The sequence below is a fragment of the Solenopsis invicta genome, chromosome 12 (genome assembly GCF_016802725.1).
Source record: "Solenopsis invicta isolate M01_SB chromosome 12, UNIL_Sinv_3.0, whole genome shotgun sequence".
In the NCBI taxonomy this organism is placed as follows: Eukaryota; Metazoa; Arthropoda; class Insecta; order Hymenoptera; family Formicidae; genus Solenopsis; species Solenopsis invicta.
The window spans coordinates 9,154,763-9,181,138 of NC_052675.1; the positions used below are offsets into that span (position 1 = coordinate 9,154,763).

The 26,376-nt window shown below is 33.1% G+C and overlaps 9 protein-coding genes across 21 annotated transcripts in view; 5 read left to right on the forward strand and 4 right to left on the reverse strand.

The window, feature by feature from the left end:
• Positions 1-884, reverse strand: part of LOC105195429 (mitoguardin) — a 32,197-nt gene extending 31,313 nt beyond the window's left edge. Inside the window, exons 1-3 of one of the 2 annotated variants that reach the window (XM_039456114.1) lie at positions 693-884; positions 358-508; positions 66-209 (exon numbers count right to left, since the gene is read on the reverse strand). In XM_039456114.1, the coding sequence (XP_039312048.1) occupies positions 66-209; positions 358-508; positions 693-791 (394 nt within the window). In that variant the 5' untranslated portion in view covers positions 792-884. The remainder of the gene's footprint in view (positions 1-65; positions 210-357; positions 509-692) is intronic. The other variant, XM_011160817.3, reaches the window with a different exon arrangement.
• A 1,682-nt stretch (positions 885-2,566) lies between these two features.
• On the reverse strand, positions 2,567-6,693 carry LOC105195903 (SWI/SNF-related matrix-associated actin-dependent regulator of chromatin subfamily A-like protein 1). 5 transcript variants are annotated; one of them, XM_039456319.1, is made up of 14 exons: positions 6,148-6,283; positions 5,682-5,778; positions 5,505-5,596; positions 5,213-5,429; positions 5,024-5,142; positions 4,840-4,955; positions 4,517-4,651; positions 4,260-4,437; positions 4,023-4,186; positions 3,788-3,952; positions 3,550-3,708; positions 3,367-3,474; positions 3,135-3,309; positions 2,567-3,056 (listed from the first exon to the last, which is right to left on the reverse strand). In XM_039456319.1, the coding sequence occupies exons 2-14, from the start codon at positions 5,683-5,685 to the stop codon at positions 2,673-2,675; spliced, it is 2,016 nt and encodes a 671-aa protein (XP_039312253.1). In that variant the 5' UTR covers positions 5,686-5,778; positions 6,148-6,283; the 3' UTR covers positions 2,567-2,672. The 5 variants fall into 5 exon arrangements, with proteins under 5 accessions (XP_039312253.1, XP_039312252.1, XP_039312250.1 ...); XM_039456318.1 differs by lacking the exon at positions 6,148-6,283 and adding an exon at positions 6,595-6,693 and having other exon boundaries at positions 5,213-5,596; XM_039456316.1 differs by having other exon boundaries at positions 5,213-5,596.
• On the forward strand, positions 6,246-9,270 carry LOC105195425 (serine/threonine-protein phosphatase 2A activator). The gene is made up of 8 exons (XM_039456330.1): positions 6,246-6,682; positions 6,800-6,885; positions 7,503-7,706; positions 7,816-8,033; positions 8,117-8,241; positions 8,359-8,459; positions 8,575-8,682; positions 8,754-9,270. The coding sequence occupies exons 1-8, from the start codon at positions 6,637-6,639 to the stop codon at positions 8,913-8,915; spliced, it is 1,050 nt and encodes a 349-aa protein (XP_039312264.1). The 5' UTR covers positions 6,246-6,636; the 3' UTR covers positions 8,916-9,270.
• Positions 9,271-9,816: 546 nt separating this feature from the next.
• On the forward strand, positions 9,817-11,651 carry LOC105195424. 2 transcript variants are annotated; one of them, XM_011160810.3, is made up of 4 exons: positions 9,817-10,320; positions 10,393-10,611; positions 11,167-11,291; positions 11,370-11,648. In XM_011160810.3, exons 1-4 carry the CDS (start codon positions 9,987-9,989, stop codon positions 11,400-11,402), a joined length of 711 nt encoding a protein of 236 aa, XP_011159112.1. In that variant the 5' UTR covers positions 9,817-9,986; the 3' UTR covers positions 11,403-11,648. The 2 variants fall into 2 exon arrangements, with proteins under 2 accessions (XP_011159112.1, XP_011159111.1); XM_011160809.3 differs by having other exon boundaries at positions 9,820-10,320; positions 10,393-10,617; positions 11,370-11,651.
• Positions 11,652-11,752: 101 nt separating this feature from the next.
• On the forward strand, positions 11,753-14,235 carry LOC105195420 (GDP-fucose protein O-fucosyltransferase 1). Its single transcript, XM_011160800.3, has 6 exons — positions 11,753-12,336; positions 12,403-12,518; positions 12,597-12,720; positions 12,810-13,186; positions 13,499-13,735; positions 13,803-14,235. Exons 1-6 carry the CDS (start codon positions 12,228-12,230, stop codon positions 13,986-13,988), a joined length of 1,149 nt encoding a protein of 382 aa, XP_011159102.2. The 5' UTR covers positions 11,753-12,227; the 3' UTR covers positions 13,989-14,235.
• Positions 14,178-18,148, reverse strand: LOC105195421 (carnitine O-acetyltransferase). 4 transcript variants are annotated; one of them, XM_011160802.3, is made up of 14 exons: positions 18,111-18,148; positions 17,730-17,819; positions 17,226-17,277; positions 16,997-17,127; positions 16,713-16,848; positions 16,454-16,626; positions 16,227-16,380; positions 16,000-16,165; positions 15,682-15,869; positions 15,478-15,578; positions 15,285-15,410; positions 14,888-15,212; positions 14,647-14,784; positions 14,178-14,537 (listed from the first exon to the last, which is right to left on the reverse strand). In XM_011160802.3, exons 1-14 carry the CDS (start codon positions 18,131-18,133, stop codon positions 14,340-14,342), a joined length of 2,001 nt encoding a protein of 666 aa, XP_011159104.2. In that variant the 5' UTR covers positions 18,134-18,148; the 3' UTR covers positions 14,178-14,339. The 4 variants fall into 4 exon arrangements, with proteins under 4 accessions (XP_011159104.2, XP_039312256.1, XP_011159107.2 ...); XM_039456322.1 differs by having other exon boundaries at positions 17,199-17,277; XM_011160805.3 differs by lacking the exons at positions 17,730-17,819; positions 18,111-18,148 and adding an exon at positions 17,403-17,678.
• Positions 18,149-18,597: 449 nt separating this feature from the next.
• On the forward strand, positions 18,598-21,720 carry LOC105195422 (protein spindle-F). 2 transcript variants are annotated; one of them, XM_039456329.1, is made up of 5 exons: positions 18,598-19,376; positions 20,052-20,310; positions 20,366-20,481; positions 20,544-20,736; positions 20,850-21,720. In XM_039456329.1, exons 1-5 carry the CDS (start codon positions 19,158-19,160, stop codon positions 21,140-21,142), a joined length of 1,080 nt encoding a protein of 359 aa, XP_039312263.1. In that variant the 5' UTR covers positions 18,598-19,157; the 3' UTR covers positions 21,143-21,720. The 2 variants fall into 2 exon arrangements, with proteins under 2 accessions (XP_039312263.1, XP_011159109.2); XM_011160807.3 differs by having other exon boundaries at positions 18,605-19,376; positions 20,390-20,481.
• LOC105195423 (39S ribosomal protein L32, mitochondrial) overlaps positions 21,398-26,376 on the reverse strand; it is a 42,571-nt gene continuing 37,592 nt past the window's right edge. The window contains exons 1-4 of one of the 2 annotated variants that reach the window (XM_011160808.3): positions 22,441-22,640; positions 21,984-22,238; positions 21,718-21,860; positions 21,398-21,633 (exon numbers count right to left, since the gene is read on the reverse strand). In XM_011160808.3, the coding sequence (XP_011159110.1) occupies positions 21,514-21,633; positions 21,718-21,860; positions 21,984-22,238; positions 22,441-22,519 (597 nt within the window). In that variant the 5' untranslated portion in view covers positions 22,520-22,640 and the 3' untranslated portion in view covers positions 21,398-21,513. Of the gene's footprint in view, positions 21,634-21,717; positions 21,861-21,983; positions 22,239-22,440; positions 22,641-26,376 lie in introns of those variants that run through there. The other variant, XM_039456332.1, reaches the window with a different exon arrangement.
• LOC105195418 lies at positions 23,261-26,092 on the forward strand. 2 transcript variants are annotated; one of them, XM_026137766.2, is made up of 7 exons: positions 23,261-23,693; positions 23,812-23,873; positions 23,964-24,107; positions 24,402-24,650; positions 24,817-25,068; positions 25,238-25,495; positions 25,569-26,092. In XM_026137766.2, the coding sequence occupies exons 2-7, from the start codon at positions 23,812-23,814 to the stop codon at positions 25,813-25,815; spliced, it is 1,212 nt and encodes a 403-aa protein (XP_025993551.1). In that variant the 5' UTR covers positions 23,261-23,693; the 3' UTR covers positions 25,816-26,092. The 2 variants fall into 2 exon arrangements, with proteins under 2 accessions (XP_025993551.1, XP_025993550.1); XM_026137765.2 differs by having other exon boundaries at positions 23,267-23,693; positions 23,964-24,146; positions 25,569-26,089.

Sequence of the window (26,376 nt, forward strand, 5' to 3'; positions counted from 1 at the left end):
CATATATATATATATATATATGTATATATAATTTTTTACATTTATATATGAATTACTGGACTTACCAAGGACACCATATTGTTGTGGAGTAAGTTTTTCATTGTTGTCTGGACCACCTGGCACAGAGGAGATGAGTGATGCCCGCTCACTAATGTGACTCCTAGTGCTGGCTTCACTTCTTCTTGCCCAAGATGCTTGTGACAATACATCTAGAAGTTTGGAGTAACAGAAAAGATTATATTATTTCGCTTTGTTACATAATCATTAATAGATTTAAATATACTTCAATTTCGTAACACATTAACTTCATAATTTGACTAGTTACTGTAACATAACAGCACATAATGATAGTATTACCAAAATTTGCATTCTTAATATTTCCTAATCTTGTTTTGTAGTCTTTATAATGTCTCCTGGGAGGTGTGATGGGATGTCTCCGGCGTCTCTTCAAAAACTGTGCCAATCCTCCCAGTATTATTGAACCACTAGCAAAGCAGATAATGAAAATCTAAAAGAAACATACGTAATTAATGAGCCTGCACTCGTCTGTAACAAGTCCAAATTACAACAATAAAATCCCCGCGCGGCTGTTGCACTTGGCCTTGGAATTTTTTACATTATTATGTAATGATAAATTACAAACAGTGAAAGTATGTACTCTAACCTTGAAGAGCCGCCTATTTTGCTCTTACCTTTTGTGTGCGAGATAAGTGTATCGTCGGTAATGAGAACATATAACGTTGATATAACGTGCCAAAGAATTGTCGCACGTTGAAAAGAGACATTGTCATTCACTTTGTTATAAACAATATTAACCAAAATTCACACGCGTGCTACCGAACCGTCGTCGCGTGGAAGCTGCCATCTGCAGAACATCATCGCAGTTTCGTATTTAATCGCAGTCGGTTGTAAAATATTTCTCCGATAAAATGGATTTTATTCAGAATACAAAAACAGAAAAGATTTCTGGCCGTTGATAATAACGCAATTTACAATGCCGTTCTCTATGATCAAAATTGATGCGTTATTATATTAATAAAAGTTACAAATATATTTTTCATGTACAGGACATCAAATTAATAAAAAAAAAAAAATTATAATTCAACATTTGAGAGTAAGGTGATTCTTGTCGAAATAGTCATGTTTTTTTAAATCTTGTAAGATTTAATTAACAGAGCTGCATTTCTACAGCTCCTGTTCAAGATTTCAAAATAATTTGATGCGTTTCACTTTATTTTACCATGTTTCGAATAGTCGATGAGCTAACTTTCTCGAGAGAAATTTGCAATTATATAATTTTACGTGATCACTAATAGTAATTTATATTCGGTGATGTATTAGCCAATCGTATATCTGTGATAGATCATCTACTTCGATCGCGCTGTTATATATATATATATATATATATATATATATATATATATATTTTTTTTTTGTTCATTATTTCTAAATATGTTATTATATTATGAATTTATGAAAAAGAAATATTGTAAGTTTTGAATATGAAGTAAATAATAGCATTATAATATTTTGTATTATTTTATTATTTTAATAAAGATGATACTAATAAAGAAAAGTTATTTGAAGGTAATATATTTTATTTTATTTCTGACATATAGCTTTAATATCAGAGTTGGGTATTATTCGACTAATTTTTAGATAATTATTATTTAAAAAAATACTTTAAAAATAAAAATTATTATTTACAATAATACGTCGAATCAATGCTCTTCAGATTTAAGATCAAACCAACAATTATCAAGCCTATATAGTATAAGAGCAGAAGTAGATCATTGTGCTGATGTCAACAATCTTCAACAGATGATAACAGTATACTTTGAATTTTATTGTATACATTTCAATCGTAAATGTAGTCATCTTCAGTAAGGACAATATAATTTAATACATATTTAACCAACAATACAGATGTAAATGTCGCTCGCGTTAATACGCATGTTACCGTAATTTGTTGAAAAATGAGGTATTTTCCTTCGCCATAGAGGAATCCGTTGTAAATTCTTACGGAGACAGCAGGAAACCAACTTTTTTCAGGTACGCTGAGATCATTTTTTCGAAAGTAAGTGACCAAAGTATAGACATCCATGCCAATCAACAGCAAATCTTTACTAAACTTTTCTTAATAAAGTATAAAAGTAGTCAAATCTGTTTAAAAGGAAAATATAAACTAAATTAATAATTTAATGTCAAAAGTAAAAAACGCATGTATATAATAAGAGTAAAATAAAAATCATGATATGAGGTGTCAACGAGTAAAAAATAATTCTAAGAGACTACATCGAAAAAGAAGCTTATTTATGCATGTTATTGTACACGACACTAAAAATCGGTCCGAGATCTCGGACAGAGAGAAAATTGACCAATCGCATTAATCAACTGGTAGAATTATTCAAATTCAATCCTTTCTCTATCCGAGATCTCGAACGTTTGAATTGAAACTTATTACACTGAAAAGTGTTATACTTCTTTCTCTCATTTAATAACAGGTTTAAACCTTAAAAGACACTTTCTGCATTTGATAAAGCTGGAAATGAAAAAAAATCCGAGATTAAACATAGAATTTTTTTAATTTTAATTTTCTTTCGTACAAAAATATTTTTCTTTAAACACAGCGATAGAGCGCTAAATTGCAAACGTGAAAACATAGTGCATCACTAAATCTCATCCCAATCGCAAGAGTCAAAGCACTCCTCATCAATATCGAGCAAGTCTTTGATATCATTTGAGACAGACGCTTTTGGAACTGCAGAATTCTTTTGCTCCTCATCATGTTGCGATTGCTGAGATCCTTTCTCGGAGGATGAGGAACTATTTAGGAAAGAAGTCAAGTCTCGTTGTTTATTCTTGTTTTGTTGTGAGCCTTCGATGCTATCTATCAAGAAATCTTGATCGAGACCGCCCGCTTTCAGAACAGACATCTTTTTCTGAATCAACGGCCACATATAGTCGTCTGAGGTGTTTTTCGCCACTAAATACTGGATTGTTACGCTGTTGTTTTGCCCGATTCTGTGTACTCTATCTTCCGCCTGACGCAAAATCTGAAAACAACGTTAACGCCGTAAGATTAATTCTGCACATAATATTCTGTTCAGATTGTAAAATTTTTAGTCAATTACACCAGGGTTCCAAAATAATTCGGTGAAAACCACGAGATGTGCGGCCGTTAATGTAACACCCGCGTTTGCGGCAGTGATTGACAGAATCGCCGCCAAACAGTCATCCCGTTCCTGAAATAAATCGACCTGCAATTTTCTCTGCTCTGGATTAGTTTTGCCGTCAATCCTTATATATCTGCAAATTGTCATAATTGCAATACATGACACTAACGATAAATATATAACAACTTACCGTATCTTCATACTTTCAGCAAGATTGCAAATGCCATCCATAACGATTTGATGATGAGCATACAAAAGGCATTTTGTCTTGCTTTCAAATAAATTCGCAACATAATTGCTGTAATTCCAATGTTAAATTTAAACAGAAATTATTAATGTATTCATTAAGAAACATAATGTATTATTTACACACCATATTGCCTTCAGTTTTACATCGCTAGTTTCGTTATAATATTGAATTAGAGTAGAATGCTTCTCTAAAGCCGCCATATGTTTCTCCATTTTCTTCGACATCTCGTTCATTCTCTTGGTGCCAGTCTTGATCAAGCCTGAATCTAAAATAATCATCTGCCTAAAACATATAAATGAATGAATAATATTTAAATCCCTACTAAAGTTGCTTACGTCACAAAAATATTATCTTTTAAGACCTTATTTTAGATGGTATCTGTTTTAAAACATCAGTTTTTAATCTTCGAATCATGCAATGGACCTTCAGTAACATTTGTAACTCTTGCATATTTGAAGAACCCGTGAACTCTCCTGTATACGTAGATCTCTCTCCTGCACAATATCGTTCACCATAATCTTCATAACTGCAAAAAAATTCTCGAAATATACGCATGTTTATATAGTGTATAAAATATCTACCGCCTTTCTGATTACCTCAGAAAATGTGGCATAATAAGGGAAATCTGGGAATATAATTCGGATGGTCTCGACAAAGCTGGAGTACCAGTGAGCAGAACTATATGACGCGCATGGGTACATATTCGTCGAACAGTTTGAAATCTCGCCGTTTGTCTACTCTTCAAAACATGAGATTCGTCCTACGATTTTGTAAAATGTAATAACAATAGCAACGTTTCTCTTACTTGTGAAAAATAACATATATATGCATACCAAAATAACAAAGCCATAAATATGTTTCTCGATTGTATCTATGACTCGCACTAATAAATCATACGATATTATGGTGATTTTATCATCATCAATACAGTCTCTCGTATTTTTAAAATGATGAATATAATGTGCAGGGATGGTTGGTAAGAATTCATTAATTGCCGAAGACCACTGGAACCTAAATAAAGTATTTTCAGTATTATACTTTAAGTACTTACAATTATCTTCATCATTAAATTAATTACAATGGAACTTACTTGACGTTTGAAGGCACTACAATTAGAAGCGGCCAACTATCCTTAAAATAATGTGCTATACCTAACGCTTGTATAGTTTTCCCTAAACCCATATCATCCGCAATTATGCAACGGCCATGCTTCGATATACCATAACTAAAATAAATTTCAAAAACAAAATAAATACATATAAATACATATATAAACATATATACATGCATACATACATACGTACACACATATTATATATATATATATATATATATATATATATATATATATATATATAATATATATATATATACACAACATGCACATAATTACATATAAAAAAATATATTTACCAAACGCCAACTCGTTGAAACGGCAATAAAGAACCTACTAACTGTTCGTCAATCTTTGATAAATCTTCTTCTTCTTCTAGTATTTGACTGTTTGACTTTAAATTTTTTTTAAATACCTAAAATAACAGGGTTTTAAAAAACATTCAATTATATTTATGTTTACTTTTATTATATAACCAATTACTTGAAGTACAGCCTCCGGTATTTTTGTCACAGATATCTTAAAATCCTTAGACTGCGCCAATTTTTGTAATAAACTGTTATAATCGTTGATGTGAAAATTCCATATTCTAGTCTTTAGATCTGCAAAAATAGATGTTAATATTATATTTTTTTGTATGCATCATTATTAAACCAATCAACTCGTGGTTACCATAATTTCTGCTTGGAATAGTTTTAAATGTTTCAATAATTGCAGGTACAAATTGCACTTCTAAGGCAAATCTATCCTCGCTGATCATGTAACATTTCCCCGTTACAGACAATGTAAAACTGGAAGAATTTCTCGGTTCTGGATTTCTTGATATAGGATTGAAACGATTGTTTAATTTGACTGGTCGGACAACATTACTGCTGTCACTTAATATTGTCTGTTGATGAGCCAGACTACTTGTAGGTGTATCTTGAACTCTCAATTGAGCTTGTTGATGAACTGGACTACTTACAGATGTATTTTGGGCCTTCAATTGAGATTGCTGTCTCCTTTGTAATGCTAATAAACGCTTCTTTTCAATTTCTTCTGGAGAACATTTTTTATCTATTAAAAAAAACAATTTTTTTAGCCTTCACTTTGAAGTGTTGATCTCTGAAGATAAATCACTGCGTTCAGAAGAAAACCTTACCCATTATATATCCTCTTTTTAGTACGCCGTGTTAATTATAAGAAAATAAATACGTTATATTCTTGTGTAAATATAACAATTCTAAGCTATGTACATTCTGCAAAAAAATATAACATTGTGTTATTTATTGAAATGAATTACATTCAAACTATGTTTACTCTTTATACAATAGAACGCAATATTTTTATAAACCTAATTAAATTAGCAAAAGGCAAGCAACAAATTTCTTAATGTCACATCGGAAATGTTTGTCAAACTTTATCCTTCACGATAAACAAAAATATTGACAGCCCTCTTTCAACAATTATTTTTTCCTAACCGCACATCTGTCAACAAGTGGGGAATTTAATCTGGTTTTTATTTCTTAAGCTGCAGAAACGCGGAAAATTCAAAATTTTTAGCAACTTGGTACAAATCGGATTTCTCTATTTCAAGATAACATTTTGTATTTTCGATTTGTACATACGTTATTGTGCGTGTTGCATTATTAACGACGTGATTTCCGTGAAATGGAATTTCACAAGGTTCGTCGTTTTTTTTGACACGTGATTTCAAATGGTAACTGTTCTCTTGGCGTATGCGCATCGCGTTTTTTTACAAGTGTCGCGTAGTAGGAAGTTGACAACCGAAAGATTCCGTTGCGAGGTCATGAGAGTCATTAATTATTACATCTGTCTATAGTTTGTTTACTTACGTCATAAGAGGTAATTTACGCGACAATTTGCGCGTTACCTTCGCCTGAAAGTGCTCTTATCGCGGCGTCACGAAGTAAACCTAATTATTAGGTTAGGTTTTATCGTACCTCTTGTATTCGGGATCGAATTAATGATAGCGGATAATCGAGTCATCTAATTACGCCTAACCGTCGCGCTTAAGTGAAATGCTGTCATTGTTAAAAATACCATTGTATTACCTTAACGGATCCCATTGATATCGCAGCCGAATCCCGTTCGTCATGTCGGCAACACCAAAATTTCCTTTGAAGAGAACACATGTGTCACGTATGTATCTTGCAATTATATATATATATATATATATATATATATATATATATATATATATATATACTCAAATAATTGAGTGACATTTGTAAGATGTGTTTTAATATGTTGTTTCAGCCACGCCACATGAATTTATTGTGCCAAAGAAATGCGTCAAAACGCCAGCTGACTTAGCACTTTGGCAAAGATCGGAAGCTTACTTTGTAAGACAATTTCTATAGTTACTTATTTTTTATTACAATTGTACATTTATTTTAACTACTGATTATAGAATACATTTTATTATGTATATGTACAATGCTAGATAAAATATTAAGATAGAACACATTTGCTACTACAATATTTGAAGAAAATATCAGTAAACCTTTTATTTCTGTAAAAATTTATTTTATACTTTGTAATAATTTAATTAAAGGTAAAGGTTCCATTTTCATAGCTATATCTCTATTACTTATTTTTTACAACTCTGTTAAAAATTAGCCTAAATCATAAAAAGATAATTCAAAACTTCCCATGTCTCTTCTTGTTTAATACAAAACAATATATTATGTTATCAATATGAATACATAATCCATCAATTGTGCTGGTAATTTTATCCAAAGATGAAACATTTTTGAGAAATATTTTAATTTTTTTGTAGTTGCCTTTATATTAATTTTTGTAATATGTAATATAAAAATAGTGTTTTACAAAAATTAATATTTTACTGCTATTTTCTTTCAAGTAGTAGCAACTGTAGTATCAAAACTTTTTCAGTACTGTATAGGATAATTTATATAAATAACAAATAATATTTTTCTACATAAAATATTGCTTGTAGGAATACTTGGGATTTATTTTGGCGCTGAATGATGCTGTTCAGGGGCACGCTTTGGATGCACAGTGTCCACAGTCACTTGCAATAGGCAGTGTTATACAGATGTTGAACAAATTTGACGAATGGATAACAGAAATCCCACCTACCGAACAGCCTCAGCGATTTGGAAATAAATCATTTCGCACTTGGCACGAGAGACTGCAGCAGGTGTGTTATTAAAATTTTATTTAAGAATATAAATTATTTACAAGAGTATATTAAGGAAAAATATATAATTAATTAATTGAAAACTTTAAAATTAATTTTATTATTATAGAACGCTATGGAGGAATTGAAACAAGTGTTGCCAGAAGATTTGCATCGCGCAATTCCAGAGATAGTTCAGTATTTATACGAAAGTTTTGGGAATCCAACTCGCATTGATTATGGAACAGGTCACGAAATGGCTTTCATCATGTTTCTTTGCTGCATGTTTAAGATAGGCGCGTTTGAAGACAATGATAGGATTGCTGCTGTAATAAAAGTGTTTAATAGGTACTTTAATTTTTTTGTCAAATTTTATTTGGTTTACGTGGTTTCTTTCATATCTTTTACAATTACTTTCTCTCGGTTTAAAGGTATCTCGAATTGGTGCGCAGACTTCAGCTGATCTACCGTATGGAGCCAGCAGGTAGTCATGGTGTTTGGAGCTTAGATGATTATCAATTTGTACCCTTCATATGGGGCAGTGCTCAGCTCATTGGTATTTTTGTATATATATACTTTTTATTTATATTTTTTATCAATATATAATAAAATTAAAGTGATTTTTTTTTCTTGTAACTTGTGATATTTATCTTGATACAATTTAATGTTTTAGGACATCCACGTATAGAACCGCGGCATTTTGTAGACCAAGGTATTGTGGAGTCTTATAGCAAGAAATACATGTTCCTTGGCTGTATCGAGTTTATCTCAAAGGTAAAAGAACGTTGTTCGAATTTGCAAAAATACAATGAAATCTTCTTTCATTGGTATGAATCAATTATCCAAGATTGAGGATATTATTTTTAATATAATGATCGCATTTTATTAGGTGAAAATAGGACCTTTCGCTGAGCATTCAAATCAGTTATGGAATGTTAGTGCGGTGTCCTCATGGTCAAAAGTGAACAGTGGTCTTATCAAAATGTATCAAGCGGAGGTAATTATAGTCTGTACATGTTACAAGATTTAAAAAGAATTGTTGCCTGTATCTATGTTTTTATTTTGCAGGTACTGGCGAAGTTTCCTGTTATCCAACACGTTTTCTTCGGTTCTCTTCTACCATTGACACCAATGGTTCCACAATGCTCCGAACCGATCATCGTCCCAAATTATAGAGGAGCTCCTGTTGACGACAATGAGCCACCACCGCCACCGGCGGTGCCACAATAATGATTACATGCATAATAAATATTGTTACTGTGGACTATTTTACCACGCTTTTCCCAGTATTATAAAATTGTATATTATTGTTCCTTGCTCCCTCCATTCTATGATGCTTTCATCGCTTTTGGACGTATTTCTTTAGTTTGTTAGAAATTCAAATTATACATATTTGTTACAAAGAAGCAAAGTATATTTCGCGAAAAAATAATGTAAAAGTTATATTTATATAAAAATAATGCAATGCAAACTTGTTTAGGAAATTAGTGCAATGTGCCCATAAAATGATACGTGTCATTGTGATTCTGTAAGCATCGATTTGTTCTTAATAAAAAATAATAGATTTACGCCATGCAGAAGTAAATCTGTGAATTTTATTATAAAAATATCGATTTTACTTTCGCAATGCCAAGCAGGAATGATTGGCGACACTCGTATTTAAATCAATTTGAAATCAAATTTCGTTCGATCCAAAGTGTCATCGATTTATCGATGCTGGCTGTGGTCAGACACTACAAGTGCTTCGAAGTATTTGATTACTCAATCGGAACAAAGAATTTTACAAATTGACCAATCAAAGAATGCTTCAAAACACTTGTAGCATCATCGGCTGCGATCCATTGATGCTATTGATTAGAAGCATTCTTTAATTGATCAATTCGTAAAATTATTTAGATTGATCAATGAAACGTTTCGAATTATTTGTAGCATCAAGTAAACCGCAGGATACCCGCTGTTTAGATGAAACGAACTTCCGGCGATTATTCGATGGGTTCGGAACAAGTAGCGGGATTCTGTAACTCTTAACGATAGCTAGAGGTATCGTTACATGTCGTTGCGCAGCTTTTCTATCATGTATAATATCTGCGCAACGACGCTGTAACGATACCGAATTGTCGCTAAGGAGTTACAGAATCCCGCTAAAGATATGTGTAGAGGGGAAAATCGGAGTAGAGGGGAAAAGTCGTCAGCGATTTCTCGCTGCGGGAATTTGAATTTGCGCACCTTATTCAGTCAGTTTGCCACCATTGTTGTATCGGAATTGCGATCTCTTTTGTGTGTTTGTAAAATAACGAAATAATGGCGAATTTGCAAAGAGCCTTTAACGAGAACACTGTAGTACATACACCACTAGATTATATCACTAAAGATGGAAAAAGCGAGGAGTTCGAACAATTACTTGCATCGTTTACAAATCTATTTTTGTTTATGGCTGATATGTTAAGAAAGTTTGAAAAAGCCGTTGAAAGAATAACAATACAAATTTTCACCTTAAAACTACAACTGGCTGAGAAAATTGAAAATTACAACAAAGCACAAAGAATTATTAAAGAGTCAGTCGCAAACGCAAACGTCGTGGATCTTACAAAATTGGAATTACCGGATGAAGTTTCTGCTAGAGAGACGCGTAAAGGTAAGTTGATAATTATATCATCATCAATCCTTAATTTCTTATTAGAGAGACGACAATAATATTTGTTTGCAGGTTTGTTTTTATGTATCGATAATATTTTGGGAAAGTTATATGAAACGTTTGAAACAGAGATCGACAAATTGAAACATAAAATTTTAATCTCAAAACAACAACTGGCTAATGAAACTGAAGACTGCAAAACATGGATAAAAAAAATTAGAAAATTATACGCAAGCCTCGCAAAACTAATTAAAAAACTTATACCGAATGTAGATTTTGCTGGAGAGACGGGTAAAGGTAAAATAATAATTATATCGTCATTGTAGTTCTTAAGTTCTTATTAGAGATGTGACGATGACTCTTCAGTGTATTTCTGTAATGTGCGCTTTTTACAATTTACACAGATATGTGGGATCTAGAGTTAAAATATTAATTTTGAATGGTACGTCTAATTTAGAAAGGTTCTCATGGTAATAATATATAATGCTCTTGATGGTTTGCTATTGCCTTCCAAGAATGAACGAATAAAATCAAATGTTTACTGATCAGTCGGATTTGAAGCCAGAGTCTCTATTCTTGAAATCATGCGAATATAACTTTCGTGTATGAAAGTGGCAAAATAAGAAGGCAAAGGAAGAATACCATTGAATAATTCCATTGTCTATTAATTCTGTTACTTTCGTATACGAAAGTTATTATTCGCATGTTTTCAAAAATAAGGTCCCAGATCTTGAACACACAGAAAACAGTCGCACAACATCTCTGCGCCAATGATCACTATTTTCATAATATTGAAAATGTATAAATCTTTAATTGTTTCTAAGTTTTCCAAAATTAATGTTTTAGAAAATTCTTTATTTGCCAAAGTCGAACGTCTGCAAGAACTTCAAAAAAAGTGGACAGATGACATAAAAATATATTATCAAATAAAAAGACAATGGCGATATAAAGTAAAATCTCTAGAGACAAAAGTACGTAATTCCCAAGCAGAAAACATATTTCAATTACTATTTAAGATATTTTAACGTAGAATCTTTTTTATTTTCTAGATTCAAAATCTTTTAGAAGCGAGATTGGAATAAGACAAATAATAATAAAAATTGGCGCTACAGAAGTAGAGAACAAAATTTCACCGAGAACAAAATTTCTGAAATAAATTATAATCTTCGAAAACGGAAAAAGGTGTTAAAAATTATAAGTGTTGAGAAGATTTTTTAAATAACATTAAATGAAATTATTTAAGTGAAGACATCACTATAAACAGTCGATAAATGTATTTTTTAAAAGTATAATTTAAAATAAAATGCGCATTATTTTTTATCTTTCTAAAATTGTGTTTTGCTTGTGTTCTTTATATATTATCTTATACATAAGTACATCTTCACAGTTGGCGCGAAGAACGATGTTTGCTCTATTTTTTTTTCACATTTCAAAACAAATTCTTATATTCTTGCACGATGTAACACATCATGTTTACATAGTTCGTAGAAGTCAGTGAAGTCAGCTAACCGTCAACTGTCTCTAGTCTCTGGCTGTTTCGTATTGTATATATACATACATCTAACCTGATCTAACCTTAGGTCGCACCTTGGGAAACGGATTTTATCTTGGGACGAAATCAAATTGTTACATGATTTTGTGAAAAAGACGAAGAAAATTATATAGCGTTACATGACTCGACTGTATTTGAGGTTTGAGAGTGACAGTTTTATAGTTACACATATCCCGCGTATCCCTTGCATCATATAACCTAAATCTTCCCAAAGAGGTTAAAGACGCTTATTTAAAAAAACAAAAAACAAAGGTTTCGTCCACGCAAACGTTCATAGGAATTCGCAAAGTATTAATGCTATTGTAAACAGAGTGACAAATATCGGGCGACTTCGTGCCACACATGACACATTGCGATGCTGAGGATATCAATTTTTACGTTACTTTTAATAAACTTTTTTGCCGCACTTTGCCAGGACGTTGAGATCGACGCGAATGGCTACGTCGTTTATTGTCCCTGCATGGGTAAGATCTTGATGTTTATCATACGAACAACATCCTTTGTAATAATCTTTGTGATTTTTATTTCAGGACGCTTCGGTAATCAGGCGGATCATTTTCTAGGAGTCCTCGGATTCGCCCAAGCCTTGGATCGCACTCTAGTGTTACCACCGTGGGTTGAATATCGCACGGGAGAGACAAGATCTGTAAGCACAGATTCTACCTGTAACATCATCCTTGAATTTTACAATGGTGTATCTACTAATATTCCATTTTATTCTTAGGTGCAAATACCGTTTGATACCTATTTCAATGTTTCCCAAGTACAAAACTGCCACAGAGCAATATTAATGGAGGATTTCATGAAAGACGTTGCGCCAGAGATATGGCCGCCCGAGAAAAGGATATGTAAGCTTTAATAGTCTTTTATAAGCAAGACATTCAAATTCTAATGTCAATTCGTTAGAGAACAAGATAAATACTCTGCCCTTTCTCAGCTTTTTGTTATGAGGCTCGCATGGGAAGCAATGGAACGTCCTGCAACGCGAAACAAGGAAATCCGTTTGGTCCCTTCTGGGACACATATAATATAGACTTTGTTAAATCGGAATTCTATAAACCGCTCCATTATTACGACGTGTATTATACCCAGACGAGACAGCAGCAATGGCAGCAGTATTATCCAGCCGATACTTGGCCGGTACTGGCATTCACGGGCGCACCCGCCAGTTTTCCAGTTCAGCCTGTGAACAAGCCTCTGCAGAAGTGCCTTAACTGGAACAATGATATCCTGAATAAAGCAAAGGCATTTATAAAGGAAAAATTGCCAAGGGGAGCGTTCGTCGGTATACATTTACGAAATGGAATCGATTGGGTATGTGACATTTGCTGTATATATATTTTTATACAAAGAATAGTTTATTAACACTATAGAGTGATGGTTTCCATATAAAGTATAAAAATATATGCAATATAATATTGAACGTTTTGCATGAATACATGATTTAAATTGAAAGTCCAATTAATCAGAGCTGTATGTATATAATGTATGTATACATTATTTAATTTTTCAACTTGCAACTTTGAAAAACTGAATGTATATAAATTCACACAAATTCGGCGTTTTCTCAATTTAAATTGTATATAAAAATATGTGTACATAAGATATATTGTGTTTATTTTTCAGGAACGCGCCTGCGAACATATACCATCCGCGCCAGATCTTTTCGCCGCTCCTCAGTGTCTCGGTTATCAAAACGAGCGTGGCAAAGCTACTCTGTCCATGTGCCTGCCGTCATTCGATGTAATAATAACTCAGCTGAAGCGCGTTATTCGCAACGGCCATGATATCAAGTCTGTGTTTGTAGCGTCTGACAATGATTACATGTTGGATAGACTTGGAGAAGCTTTGTCGCGTATGAAGGTAAGTTTGCACATTCATCATATCGCTGTCGTGTCATGGATGATAACGTTCTAATGTCCTCGTATAGATATCAGTTTTCCGACAAGAACCGCCGGTATCTCCACACTTGGATCTCGCGATTCTTGGAAGGTCCAACTATTTCATAGGAAATTGCATTTCTTCTTTCACCGCTTTCGTGGCCAGAGAAAGGGAAGTCAGGGGATACCCGACGTTTTTCTGGGGTTATCCTCCCAGAACCAGAACAGAACTGTGATACTACATTTTGTGTAACTTAATACCTGCCAAATGCGCATAATCGTCAGTTTTTGATAATTTTTATATTTATATATTATTGTGTGAATTAAGTAATTCTATTGAGATTAACGTTATGCATATGTTTATTGTATGACAAAATACAACTGTAACACGTACAGAGCAGGACCAAGTCAAAAAGAGAAGGATATACTCTGCAAAGTTTCGAAATATATATATTTCGCAATAAAAAGTTTATACAAAATAAATTCGCTTGACTCGAACAACTTTATTTTCACTTGTCGTCGTGTGCAATATAAAAATATCAATGAACACCGTTTCCCATTGCAATAAAAGCAGAGTCCTTACACTTTCATTCACTGCCTATGTCTCGCATGTCGTTTAGCGTCTGCTGTAAGACACGAGCGAAGTCCCTCGTATTAGTCTCGCTGCACGATTTAAATGACGAACAAGCGAATAGAATATCCTTCGGTCGTGGATTGTAACAACAACCGTAACCGTCGGGAACTACCGGTCCATAGCACATAAAAGACGCTGACTTATACGGCACCTACGAATTAAAGGTATGTCGATTAACGCGAGTGCACTTATTTCCTCGTTAAGATATTTTCGCGTTTTACTTCCGCAAGAAAGCTCTTTAGGAGCCAACTTTGAATTACCTGACTTGATGTTAAATTGAAATATGTACTTCTAGTATAACCAACATCTTTGTATAATTCTGGCAGCTCTATTCCTTCGCTTTTTGCTATCATTTTTAAGCCGAACAGATGCCGATCGACACCTTGACCAGTCGCAGCCTATGCAAAAAGAAACGTTAAATTGGAAGCTTTGCGCATTTGATTATCAAGAGACAATGATTAAAGACACATTATATAATTACAGCAGAGCCGTATGTCTCACCTGTGCGGCATATTCTTTATGAGCATTTATCGCTTTGATCATCAGTTCCTTCTTTTGTTGTTTGCTTTTGCATTCCCCAGGAAGCATCGCTTTTGCAAACTCTACTGACTCTGTACTAGTGGACCTGATGCACTCTGTTCTGGCATTTATGAATCTTCGTAATGCTGCGCTTTCGTAATGGGCCGGCGCCTTCCTTTGTAAATTATAAAACGTCACTTGCATCGCAATCTGAATAAAACTGTCGGGGCTCTGTTTAATTGCTTTTATAGCGTCCGCGCCGAATTTGTCAAATGTAAAACATTCCATGTCTATGTCTTCTGAAAGCCTAAAAGATAATACACACTATATTTTCTATAATATGGACATAATTATAACTGTGAAGACATAATCAACCTACTTATCTATCGAATCAGCAGCTATCTCGATCGCACAGTCTATAGCGTCATTAGTCACGAACTTCAAAAGTTCCGGTCTTGGAAAATCCGCAGACTTTACGTCCCACGCGCTATTTTCTCTTGTTGCTCTAGAAACATAAGAAAATTTTTATTCGCGTTCTATTAAAACGATAGCTAATTATTATTATCATTTACATGTATTTTAATACGTAATCGTGAAGGACAGCAACCGGAACTCCCTCGCATGGACTGTGCTCGTATTCCATGCCAACGTAGCCATCGGCGGATACTATATACTGTAAAGACACGTTCCTCGCTTAGCACCAAATGATTTCATCTATTCAAAATTATTTGATATATTGAATTTATTTAGATAAATATTGGTCAAATGTGTTTTACCTGTACAGTCTTGTCGTGCCACCTGTTACCAGCGTTTACGGAGCTATTGTAGCCTGTCATAGCTTGAACCGCTCTTACTGACGCGTTATTCTTTTCCTTAAAAGCATCTTTAGGCAGATTCTTATCCAGGCATAGTATAAATAAGGAAGTTTCTATATCCTTGATTATATTCCTATTGTTACCTAATTCTGAAAATATAACGACAACGATTCGAGATAATGATTAGAAATTACACAAAAAATCGTGCAGTTTAAACAAGCTGAATGCAAATTGTACGAAGGTAAAAGAAACGAAAAAAAAAGATAAACCGAAATAAACCTAAAAGTAAACTGTAGTCCTTCGCCCAAGTGTCTCTGTCGTTCCCAGTTAAAATTCCTACAGGCTTTCCCTCGGTACAGGAGCGATCTGCGATATCTTTTATGGCAGCCACGAGCTTGCCCTCGTTTAAAATGCCGTTTTTATCGACAACGCAAACTTTAAAGAACTGTAACATAAATAGAATGTATCTAGTCATGTCGTTTCATCGTCGGAATAATGGTACTTACATTATTATTGCTTATGATTATTATGTGTTTCGCCTCGTCTGTGTGCAACAGTTTGTCGACTGCTTCGCTGGGCTGCCTGTGCGTGCCGAGTATCATGGCATAAGGCTGCATATCGAGCGGATCGTTACGAGCCATTTCTTGTTTTAACTTTCCACTGCAGTGTGCGATTCATTGCAGATGAATATATCAAGGGACATAAAAAATCCTGAAAATCGCATAAAACTCACCTCTTGACCATCTCATTGTAATCACAGACTGCAGCAATAAGACGCGCCGCATACACATACATGTCATCTGGTCGTTGGAAAGTAACTGGTGGTCCAACGGTTCCAGGACTGGAATGTACGATCACGGGCATACGGTATCCCAGGTATGCAACTTCCAGCCACCATTCTTTCATCTGAAACAAGCAAATGTTAATTTGTACCGTTCAGCCAACTGATTCATTAATTTGACAAAAAATAAAAAAAATGTATAGATAAGTACCCAGTTATCAGTGTTTTGATATCTTTCCAGTAATTTAGTGTGCAGCTTAGATCCTACACCCGTGTGGCTAATAAAATCACCAACAATCCTCTCAGTATTTTTATATTCATTGTCAGTCAACAATGGCTTCAAAGATCTGTAATAAATAAATTATAAAAACACTTGAATAAAAATTAAAGAATAAAGAATATATATGAAGTACTATATATAAAGATAACTTGAAGACAAATAGGCAATATATATGAAGTACTATATATAAAGATAACTTGAAGACAAATGTGTACCTCAAGTAACGTTCCGCAGTTTGCTTGAGATCAGGAACAGGTTGTTTCGGGATTGGTTGCTTATTCAGATTTAACGTTGTTATAGACGCTGCTCGAAGAACGGATGGTATCCTACGCAGTCCATTGTATACCTGTTGATTCAACCAGATTTACTGAAAGCTCCTCTCTCGGCCTACTGTGAAAAGTACATGTACGCACTTACTGTGTACTTTGACACATTGGGGAGTACCTTGTACATAGCTGGTTTCTCTAGAGAACTCGAGCCCAATTCCACTGTACCGCTAGAGAACAAAGATTAACAGGTATTATCAGGATGACATTTCGAAGATGAGCATGAGATCACAGATCAGCAAAGGTATATCGCGAAGTAAACGTTATCGTGTGGCAAGAATTCAATGGAGCTCACTATTCGTTGAGATACGTCTCCGCCGAATGTCACAAGTTTTAAGAATATCCCAGTCATGTGTCACACTCACGCATGCACCGGATATGCGGGTGTATACAAACACGCACACACATACATACACGTGGCCCAACTAAATCAGTGCACGAACGCTGAATGATGTGCGTGATGATACTCATCTCAAATCACCGAGGTATACTGCTATAAATTGGAGCCAATTATGTCATGGACATTGGACCGACCAATTGAAAATAATTTAGATCCGCTTGCAATTCGTATGTGTCATCTAATCGTGTCTCATGTTTACGATTATTTCGTCGATATACTTACGCGTCCATAAGGTGAGAATGCAGGTGCCAGGTAAAAGGAGCGAACAGGAGAAAATGCACGTCGTACGCAGATGGGTCGAAGTCTAACGCGCTGCACGCAGAAGCGTGATAAAAACATGTATTTTACGACTCTCTCTTTGCACACACACACACACATATATATATATATATATATATATATATATATATGTGTTAAGAGTCATAAATATATAAATATATTTTACAACTCTCTATTTGCATACAAATTGAATATGTGCATAAAAAACATACATATATATATATTTTTTTTTTTCATACATTTATTCAACATAGACACATGCAAATAGAGTTGTAAAATATATATTTAATGTTAATTAATGGACACACAAATGCATACACACACGTTTTGTAAAATCCTTCAATCATGTTTGATAAGAAGAAAGCGATTAAAAGCGGCGATAGCAGCGATTTAAAGCTGTCATGAACAATTAATAATAATCATAAACCAGTTTGCCGAATCTTATTATTTTATATTTGTTCAAATTGGCTTAAATTACGAATATGGCTTTCGTTCACTATAATTGATTTTTATAAGAGATTTACAGCAAAATATATATTTAGCTGAAAAAAATAAAATTTTGATTCAAATAAAAACTAAAAGTGAAACAAATATGATAGATAAAACGTAAAATTCATTAGTTACAAAGCAATGCAATGTAAGAAGGTCAAACATGAGCAAAACAAGGATGATAAAAATAAATAACATTAAATACTTTAATAATTAAATTATCAAGCAAATAATTTATTGTAATAATTTAGAAAGAGAGAAAAGATACATCTTTTGGACTTTGTTATAATTAGAACCTCTCAGAAGGTATCCTGGTTAGCTGTCGTTAAATGCCTGTTCCTTTTAACTTCTTACACAATTCATCCTTTCTCTTTTTGTTTTCGCTCGTTGGACAGAAAAAGCGAAGAGATAAACATGTAAAGTTTAGCTAAAAGGAACAGACCTAAGGTCATCTCTTTCTCTTTTTCCCTCCTCCAGTGGCGTTGTTGGTTGGAGCGAGTGTTTTTCTAACGGAAAATGGGGAATCACCGATGTCACGTTATTCCGCCGTAATACGACGGCTTATTCTGTGCAAATGCTAGCGCGACGTGGTCACGACCGGGTAAATACGTGTCGCTTCTCGCCGAGGGAGGTCGAGGCCCGCGTGAACGTATTCAGCGTGTCCGGAGCGTAATTGTGGCCGCGCGAACAAAATGTGAAGGTTAGCTAACCTCGCGCATCCAGGACGAGTGAGCGCATCCTCGGCAGTGCAGGCGAGAGACGAGAGGATTCGTCGAGGAACGTGAGTGAGACTCACTAGAATCAACGTGATCCTACGGCACAAGATCACGCTCGTCGCAACTCGTCCCCTAGCGATTCCTCGGTCTTTCGACGTGTCGCACGATGAACGACGTCGAGAACGCGGAGAACGACACCTTCGGTTCGTACTGCGCGCTGTTGGTCGCCTTCAAGACCATGAAGGAACGTTGCCAGCAGTTGCAGATGCGATTGGCAGCGGTGGAGGAGGAGAACATGTGTCTTAGGCTCGAATGCGGCAGGGACATGACCGCGCCTGTTGTCAAAGTCGACAAGAGTGACAGGTCTGCGCTACAAACTCTGCAGGTATGTCAGAGATTAGATGGTAGACAAGTAAAGACCTCATAAACCTGTTACAATACTCAGGCACAATGTACATTGTAAGATCCATTTCTCAGGAAAATTTCAAAGATTGGCTTTTTCTATTTAACAAGACTTTATCTTTTCTGTTTTGTTTCTCCATGTAATCATGCAATTGAGAATCGTATTTGTAATAGAATTATAAATATAAGTTAAAACGTTAAAAGTTGAAACGTTAAAACGAAAAATAATGACCTAACAAGTTAAGCTGAATGTTTATATTAACATAAAGATAAAATGTAATGATAAATTTAAAATGTAAAAAAAATGTAGAATTGAACTTTCATGGTTCAAACCCTGACTTGGGATTCCAGTAATATGAGTCTACTGTTGAAAGTTTTCAAACTACAGTCTCTTCTTCTCTATCAAGAACTACTTTTCTATTTTCAATATATTATTGTCAGTATGTGCCTCTAGCATGGCTTGTTAGCTCCATTATTTTTGTTGTTTGAATTTTACACATTACAATTTTGAAACATTAATAGTAGTGTTAAGGATAAATACAGTGAGTTTTGTATATATATTTCTTTCAGTAATGTAAAATAAAATAAGGGATATGAAAATAAAGAAATAAGGAACATTTTTCATATAAATAATGTATGATGTATTTTGGATTTGTAGGAAAAGGTAGAGGAACTTACAAAGCAAAAGTCACAATTGTCCCATCACGTTTTCATGGTGGCTGGGGAAAATCGTCAGTTGTGGAACAGATTAACGAGGCTAACAAAAACCAACAAATCCTTGGGCAGCCAGTTGACAAAAATCTCAGATATGTTTAAGCAGCATCCTGCCACTCAGCCATCTGACATTATTTCGTACAACTTTCGCGATGCGTCAGATAAACAGGATGTTAACAAGACATACTTACTAACTACAGATGGTTGGTACTGACTTGAAATATAATGATGCTTTTTGTCACAATTGTGTTGTTGTAGGTGAAAACATCTTCGTTGTTGTAGGTGAAAGAGAGCAAAGCTTGGAGGAAATATCTCTCCGACTAATAAATAGTATCATGCTAGAGAAGTCTGATCTCGAGCAGCAATGTGCAGAGGTAAAGTAAAAATATCCGTAATCGTTTACCTTGTTTTATATAATGGCCGTTGTTTCATACAGATGGTGGAGTTGCATAATACTCCAGAATTAAATTTACAAAATGTTGGTTTCACGTATCCAGAAGATTCTGACACAGATTCGTTGGAACAACTGAAGCAGCATGAAATTAGATTGTCTCAAACTAAGGACGCCTTACTTGGGCAGCAAACTAGGTTAAAAAGAGCTTTGCAAAATATGAAAAAAATGAGGAAAGGTAAGTTTGTCATTATATGTAATTATAATTTAATCAATTCTCTTTCTTAGCTTTAGTTGCAATAGAAAATTCTTTAAAAATTTGTAATTTTTTAAACAAATATATATTTTCAGGGATAATATGTAATAATTGCCGAAAGAATGCAAATAAAAAAATGTGCCAAACGGGTACACAATTCGACTCCGATGATAGTTTCAAAGAGCATGGAGCTACTCAGACTAGTCTCATGACTCCTAGTATTTCTATGGAAAAGTGTTCTAATCTGAATGATATGGATGATATCAATACTTGCCCGTTATGTGGAGCTATTTACAAAAAGCCGATACCGTTTGCAGAATTCCATGAACACGTTTTAAGTCATTTTACCAAGGAAATGCCGACAGAGGACTTTGAGCTTGTACATTGATTTCGAGAGAGACAAAAGCTAGTGATTGTTACGAAATTTCCTTTAGATTTTAAAGTGTCAAGAAAATTTATGGTAATTGGGAATATACAAAATATTGAATTAGAAACATTATATGCGTCCGATAATATTGTAAATTATAAATTGAGACAATACTGTGTGTTGCAAATTTATTTTTATATCGATAAACGCAATCACGAAATGAAAACAAAATCTTTCGTAGCGTAAAGACACTAGGTGTAAATATAAATATTTAGATAATAAAGAACGAGAATATTTTTAATCTTCGAACATTTTAGGTATTTACTCACATCGACGGGCGTGTGTCCCGGCTTTTGTCTACAAAAAATTTTAAGTCTGATTTCATATACACTTTATGCAAGACGAGTAGGTTTAACCTCCTTTTTGTCTGATGGCTCCTGTGTTGTTGGCTCCAACAAGTTTTGGTGAAACCACGATGGCCTTTTCTTTGGCATCTCAATTATCCTCTGATTCTGGAATTAAAAGCAGATTAAATCTATATTTATGTAAACAAAATTGAAGTATATATATACTGACATAAAGTAAATTCTTAATACCTTCCAAAATTCTTCTGTTTTAGAGTCTTTTTCTCCATCATATAATACAATTACGTTCTCTTCTACTGGCTTTAGACCTAGCTCCTTTTGAATGGCATCTTGCATTTCTTTAGTCTCTAGTTTTACTTTTTCATAGCAGTGTGCTATGTGATAAACAGATATAAACACTCGTGAGTTCTTTTTATTTACTCTTATATGCAAGAATATAACTTAAACTTCTCAGCATATTTTTCCTAATCTATAAATTATTCTAATGCAAAATTTACCACATAAACGACCAGCTTCATAATCATGACCACAATTCGGACACATCAATATATTAGTTTTTACAATGGGTGGCTTCCAAAAATATTTCTCTACTCCAAATCTCCTTTTATATCTTATTTCCAGACTACGTCGATGCTTTGGAACCGCCCATAAAATGCCATTTTCGAAAATCTCTTTTAAAGAGCTATTGCCGAGATTTATCGGTTTCGGTTCGTTCAGAAGACTATTGCAGTTGACTGCACATAGCGCATTTTCTACAACAAAAAATTTTAAACGTTACTTCGAATTTCAATAAACTTTATTAAAATCTTTCAATATTATTTCTACGCACAAAACCGATTATTCCATTCAATTGAGGTTAGGTTACATAAAAGAAATGCAAATAGTTACTTATACTAACCATATTAATTTAAAATTTAATTAAAAATATGTTTACATGTAATAATTTTCATTTACCTGGAGGAAAACCACGCCCAAAAATCGTTTGAATTACTTGTTCAAATTTTTGAAAAACTAAACTTAACCTATTCATCATGCCACCTGCTATTTCAAGTTTGATCACTGAATAGGTTTGTTCTTTTTAGCTGCACCAATTCAGCAGTAGTTCAATTCACATCAGGGCTGCGTTCAGAAAAAACGTCTAGGTGCACCCAGACATCATTTTATCCTTGTTTAACATTCGGTAAACAACAAAGATAAAATTACATCTGGGTGCACCTAGATGTTCATTCTGAACGCAGTCCTGCAGCGACTTTTATGCCCTCTGCCTTTCTAGCAATGTAGATTAACTTTTGATTTTTGTTTAACTTACTCTTTATCTTTTTCCAATTGTTAGAATTAAAGAAAGATATCTCAGAAGGAGAGTCTGAGACTGTGTTCGAGTGTGTTAGGCTATTTTCCTTTTAGAAGATACAAATCGACACAAGCCAACACATTCGAATACAGTTTGACTTTCTTCTTGACTAAAGTCGAAAAGTATCGATTGAGTTTGTAAATGGAAAGTGAAGTTTGTCGTTTTGTGTTAAAAATGTCGACTGTGTTGTCTAAAAGGAAAACAACCTTAACATATATTCTGTGTCAGTGGCTGCGTTCAGGGGGTCAATTCTATATTATTCACCTTGGTGAAAATTACAAAAGTAAGTAAATTTACTAAAATATTTGTAATTTCATTGGTCAAAAGCTAGTGAATTTGCTCACTTTTGTAATTTTTACTCAACTTATGTGATACAGAGGCTGCGTTCCGATATACACTGCAAGTACTGAAAATCTATAGTTCATGTTACGTATACTATAGATTTTCAGTACTGGCAGTGAATTTCGGAACGCAGCCAGAATCGACTCCCAGCAAATTCAACAGTTGAATAAGCGCTTGCTATTATTGGTGTATTCTTCTAAATCTGAAAATTTTATTGGATGATTTAGAAAAATATCTCAACATGTTGAGTCTGCTGAACGCAGCCAGTGCTACGTGATTGGATTGGATTGGTACTGTCTTGTTGGGTCTCAGAATCCTCCTATTCTCGAAAAATATCGCATACGAAAATACTAGGCAACTTTATAATATATGTAACGTATACTATAGTATTTTCATATATTTTCGTATGCGATATTTTTCAAGAATAGGCCCCCTGAAGATACAAAAATCCATCAGACAACACATGTTATCAGAGAAATTTTGATTAAAAATTCTCTACATTACCCAATAAAAGGTACATATTATTTGCTGCATATAAGATTTTCTTCATTTTTAATTGAAATGATCTAAAACTATTTTGAATTATTATATAGCATTTGTGACTAAAATTGTAATTTTATGTTATTGCATAGATGGTTAAATGCTATATATGTTGGACAGAACACTGTTCTTCATTCCCACGACAATTTCACCGGTAATATTATTAATTTTGAAGTATAATTAGATTATTATGTATAAATGTGTTTTTAATTCTTTTCGTGAAACTAATCCAATATATTTTTAGTTTTCCAGTAGATGCAAAAAGACAAGAACAATGGTTTCAAAGCATTGGTAAAACCATCAATTATAAGTATGCAAGAATTTGCAGTGACCATTTTAAAGAAGATGATTATTATAATTGCTGTACACCTCTTCGCATCACTAGAAGGTTAAAGAAGACTGCAATTCCATCCGTTTTCCCAGAAAAGTAAAGATTTTTCTATATAATGTTGCAAAACACAGTTTCTGTCTTAATTAGACTGTCTTGTCTAATTGATTGCTAATCAATTAGAAGCAGTCAATAATACAATTGATGTTTCTGATTGACTGCCATACAGCATTGTAAATTCCACTTGGCATGTTATAGAGGCAGTTTTATATTTTGTAATAAGATATAATTACAATATTTTATAAACATATACATCTGATATAGATCTTTTTTAATGTTTTTTTAATGCAATAGATTTTCACATACAGTACATTCGGATAAAAAAAACTCAATAATTGAAATGCAGATTAACTCAACAAGCAACATTGAAGCTAACGATCAAAATGATTTAATGGACATTAAAAAAGAATCTATGGAAATTCATGAAAATGTATCGATAATGGACGTTCAACAAGACTCTACAATGATTGTTCGACATGACATTTTGACTGATTGTGAATCACCACTTGTTAAGCAAGAAAAAGATGATACTAATGGAAGAAAGTAAGATAATGAAAAAAAGTATTCAAATTTATTTTGACTTGCAAATATTGTAAATAAGCTTTTTTGTTTCAGTTTCATATTTTGTAATAAGATATAATTACAATGTTTTATAAACACATTATGTATTTGATATATATCTTTTCTAATGTTTTTTTTAAAACAATAGATTTTCACATACAATACATTCGGATAAAAAAAGCTCAATAATTGAAATGCAAATTAACTCAACAAGCAACATTCAAGCTAACGATCAAAATGATTTAATAGACATTAAAGAAGAACCTATGGAAATTCATGAAAACGTATCAATAATGGACATTCAACAAGACTCTACAACAATGATTGTTCGTCATGACATTTTGACTGATTGTGAATCACCACTTGTTAAGGAAGAAAAAGATAATACTAATGGAAGAGAGTAAGATAATGAAAAAAAAGTATTCGAATTTATTTTGACTTGCAAATATTGTAAATAAGCTTTTTTGTTTCAGTTTTATATTTTGTAATAAGATATAATTACAATGTTTTATTAATACATTATGTATCTGATATACATCTTTTCTAATGTTTTTTTTTTTAAACAATAGATTTTCACATACAATACATTCGGATAAAAAAAGCTCAATAATTGAAATGCAGATTAACTCAACAAGTAACATTCAAACTAACAATCAAAATGATTTAATGGACATTCAACAAGAATCTACGGTAATTCATGAAAACGTACCAATAATGGACGTTCAACAAGACTCTACAACAACGATTGTTCGAGATGACATTTTGACTGATTGTGAATGTGCATCACCTCTTGGTAAGGAAGAAAAAGATGATACTAATGGAAACAGGTAAGATAATGAAGAAAAAGTATTCGAATTTATTCTGACTTGCAAATATTGTAAATAAGCTTTTTTGTTTTAGAAAACAATGTAATATTAGTAAAATGACAAAAATGTTTGTAAGAACTGGTAAATATAATATAGAGTGTTTCAAACAAACCGACTTTATTAATACACAATTATGGATCAAATTTGCAAGATATGTTAAATATAATAGATATGTACATAAACTTTTACTAGCACAAAAGAAGCGCTTGGACAAGAATATTACAACAATGAAATCTATTTTACAAACGTTAAAACATGAAAATTTGGTAACAAATAATTAACATTACATGCTGTAAAGATAAGCAATTGAAAATTTTGTCCGATGTTTATTAATTTATAATAAGATAAAGATATCCTATATGTCTATACAAAGAACAGATCTCATGTCACTAAATTTTTATTTCACTCTTTCTTCGTTTTATCATTTCCTCTTTTTTTCAAATGTATTATTTATATGTTGGTCAATATATTTAAGATATAAATTAAATAAAAATGATATAAATAAGTAGCTAATCACGCAATAAACTATACAGACAATAAAAAATATCTAAATAAAGAAAATATACGAGTACATAAAAAAGGAAAATATACATAAAATTAGATAAATATTAAAAAAGAAAGTATATTATATATTATATAAATTTTTGTAAAAAAATGCGTAAAATTTAAGAAAAACATTGAATGTAAATAAAGAGAAAATAGTATATATAAAATGTAGAAAAAGTAACATTGATATAATATATTAGACATACAAAAAAATCATAATTTTATCCAAGGCCGATATTCATATTTAGTCATGATTTATTTTATATTTATTTTGTATTATAAGCAGTTTTTAGAAT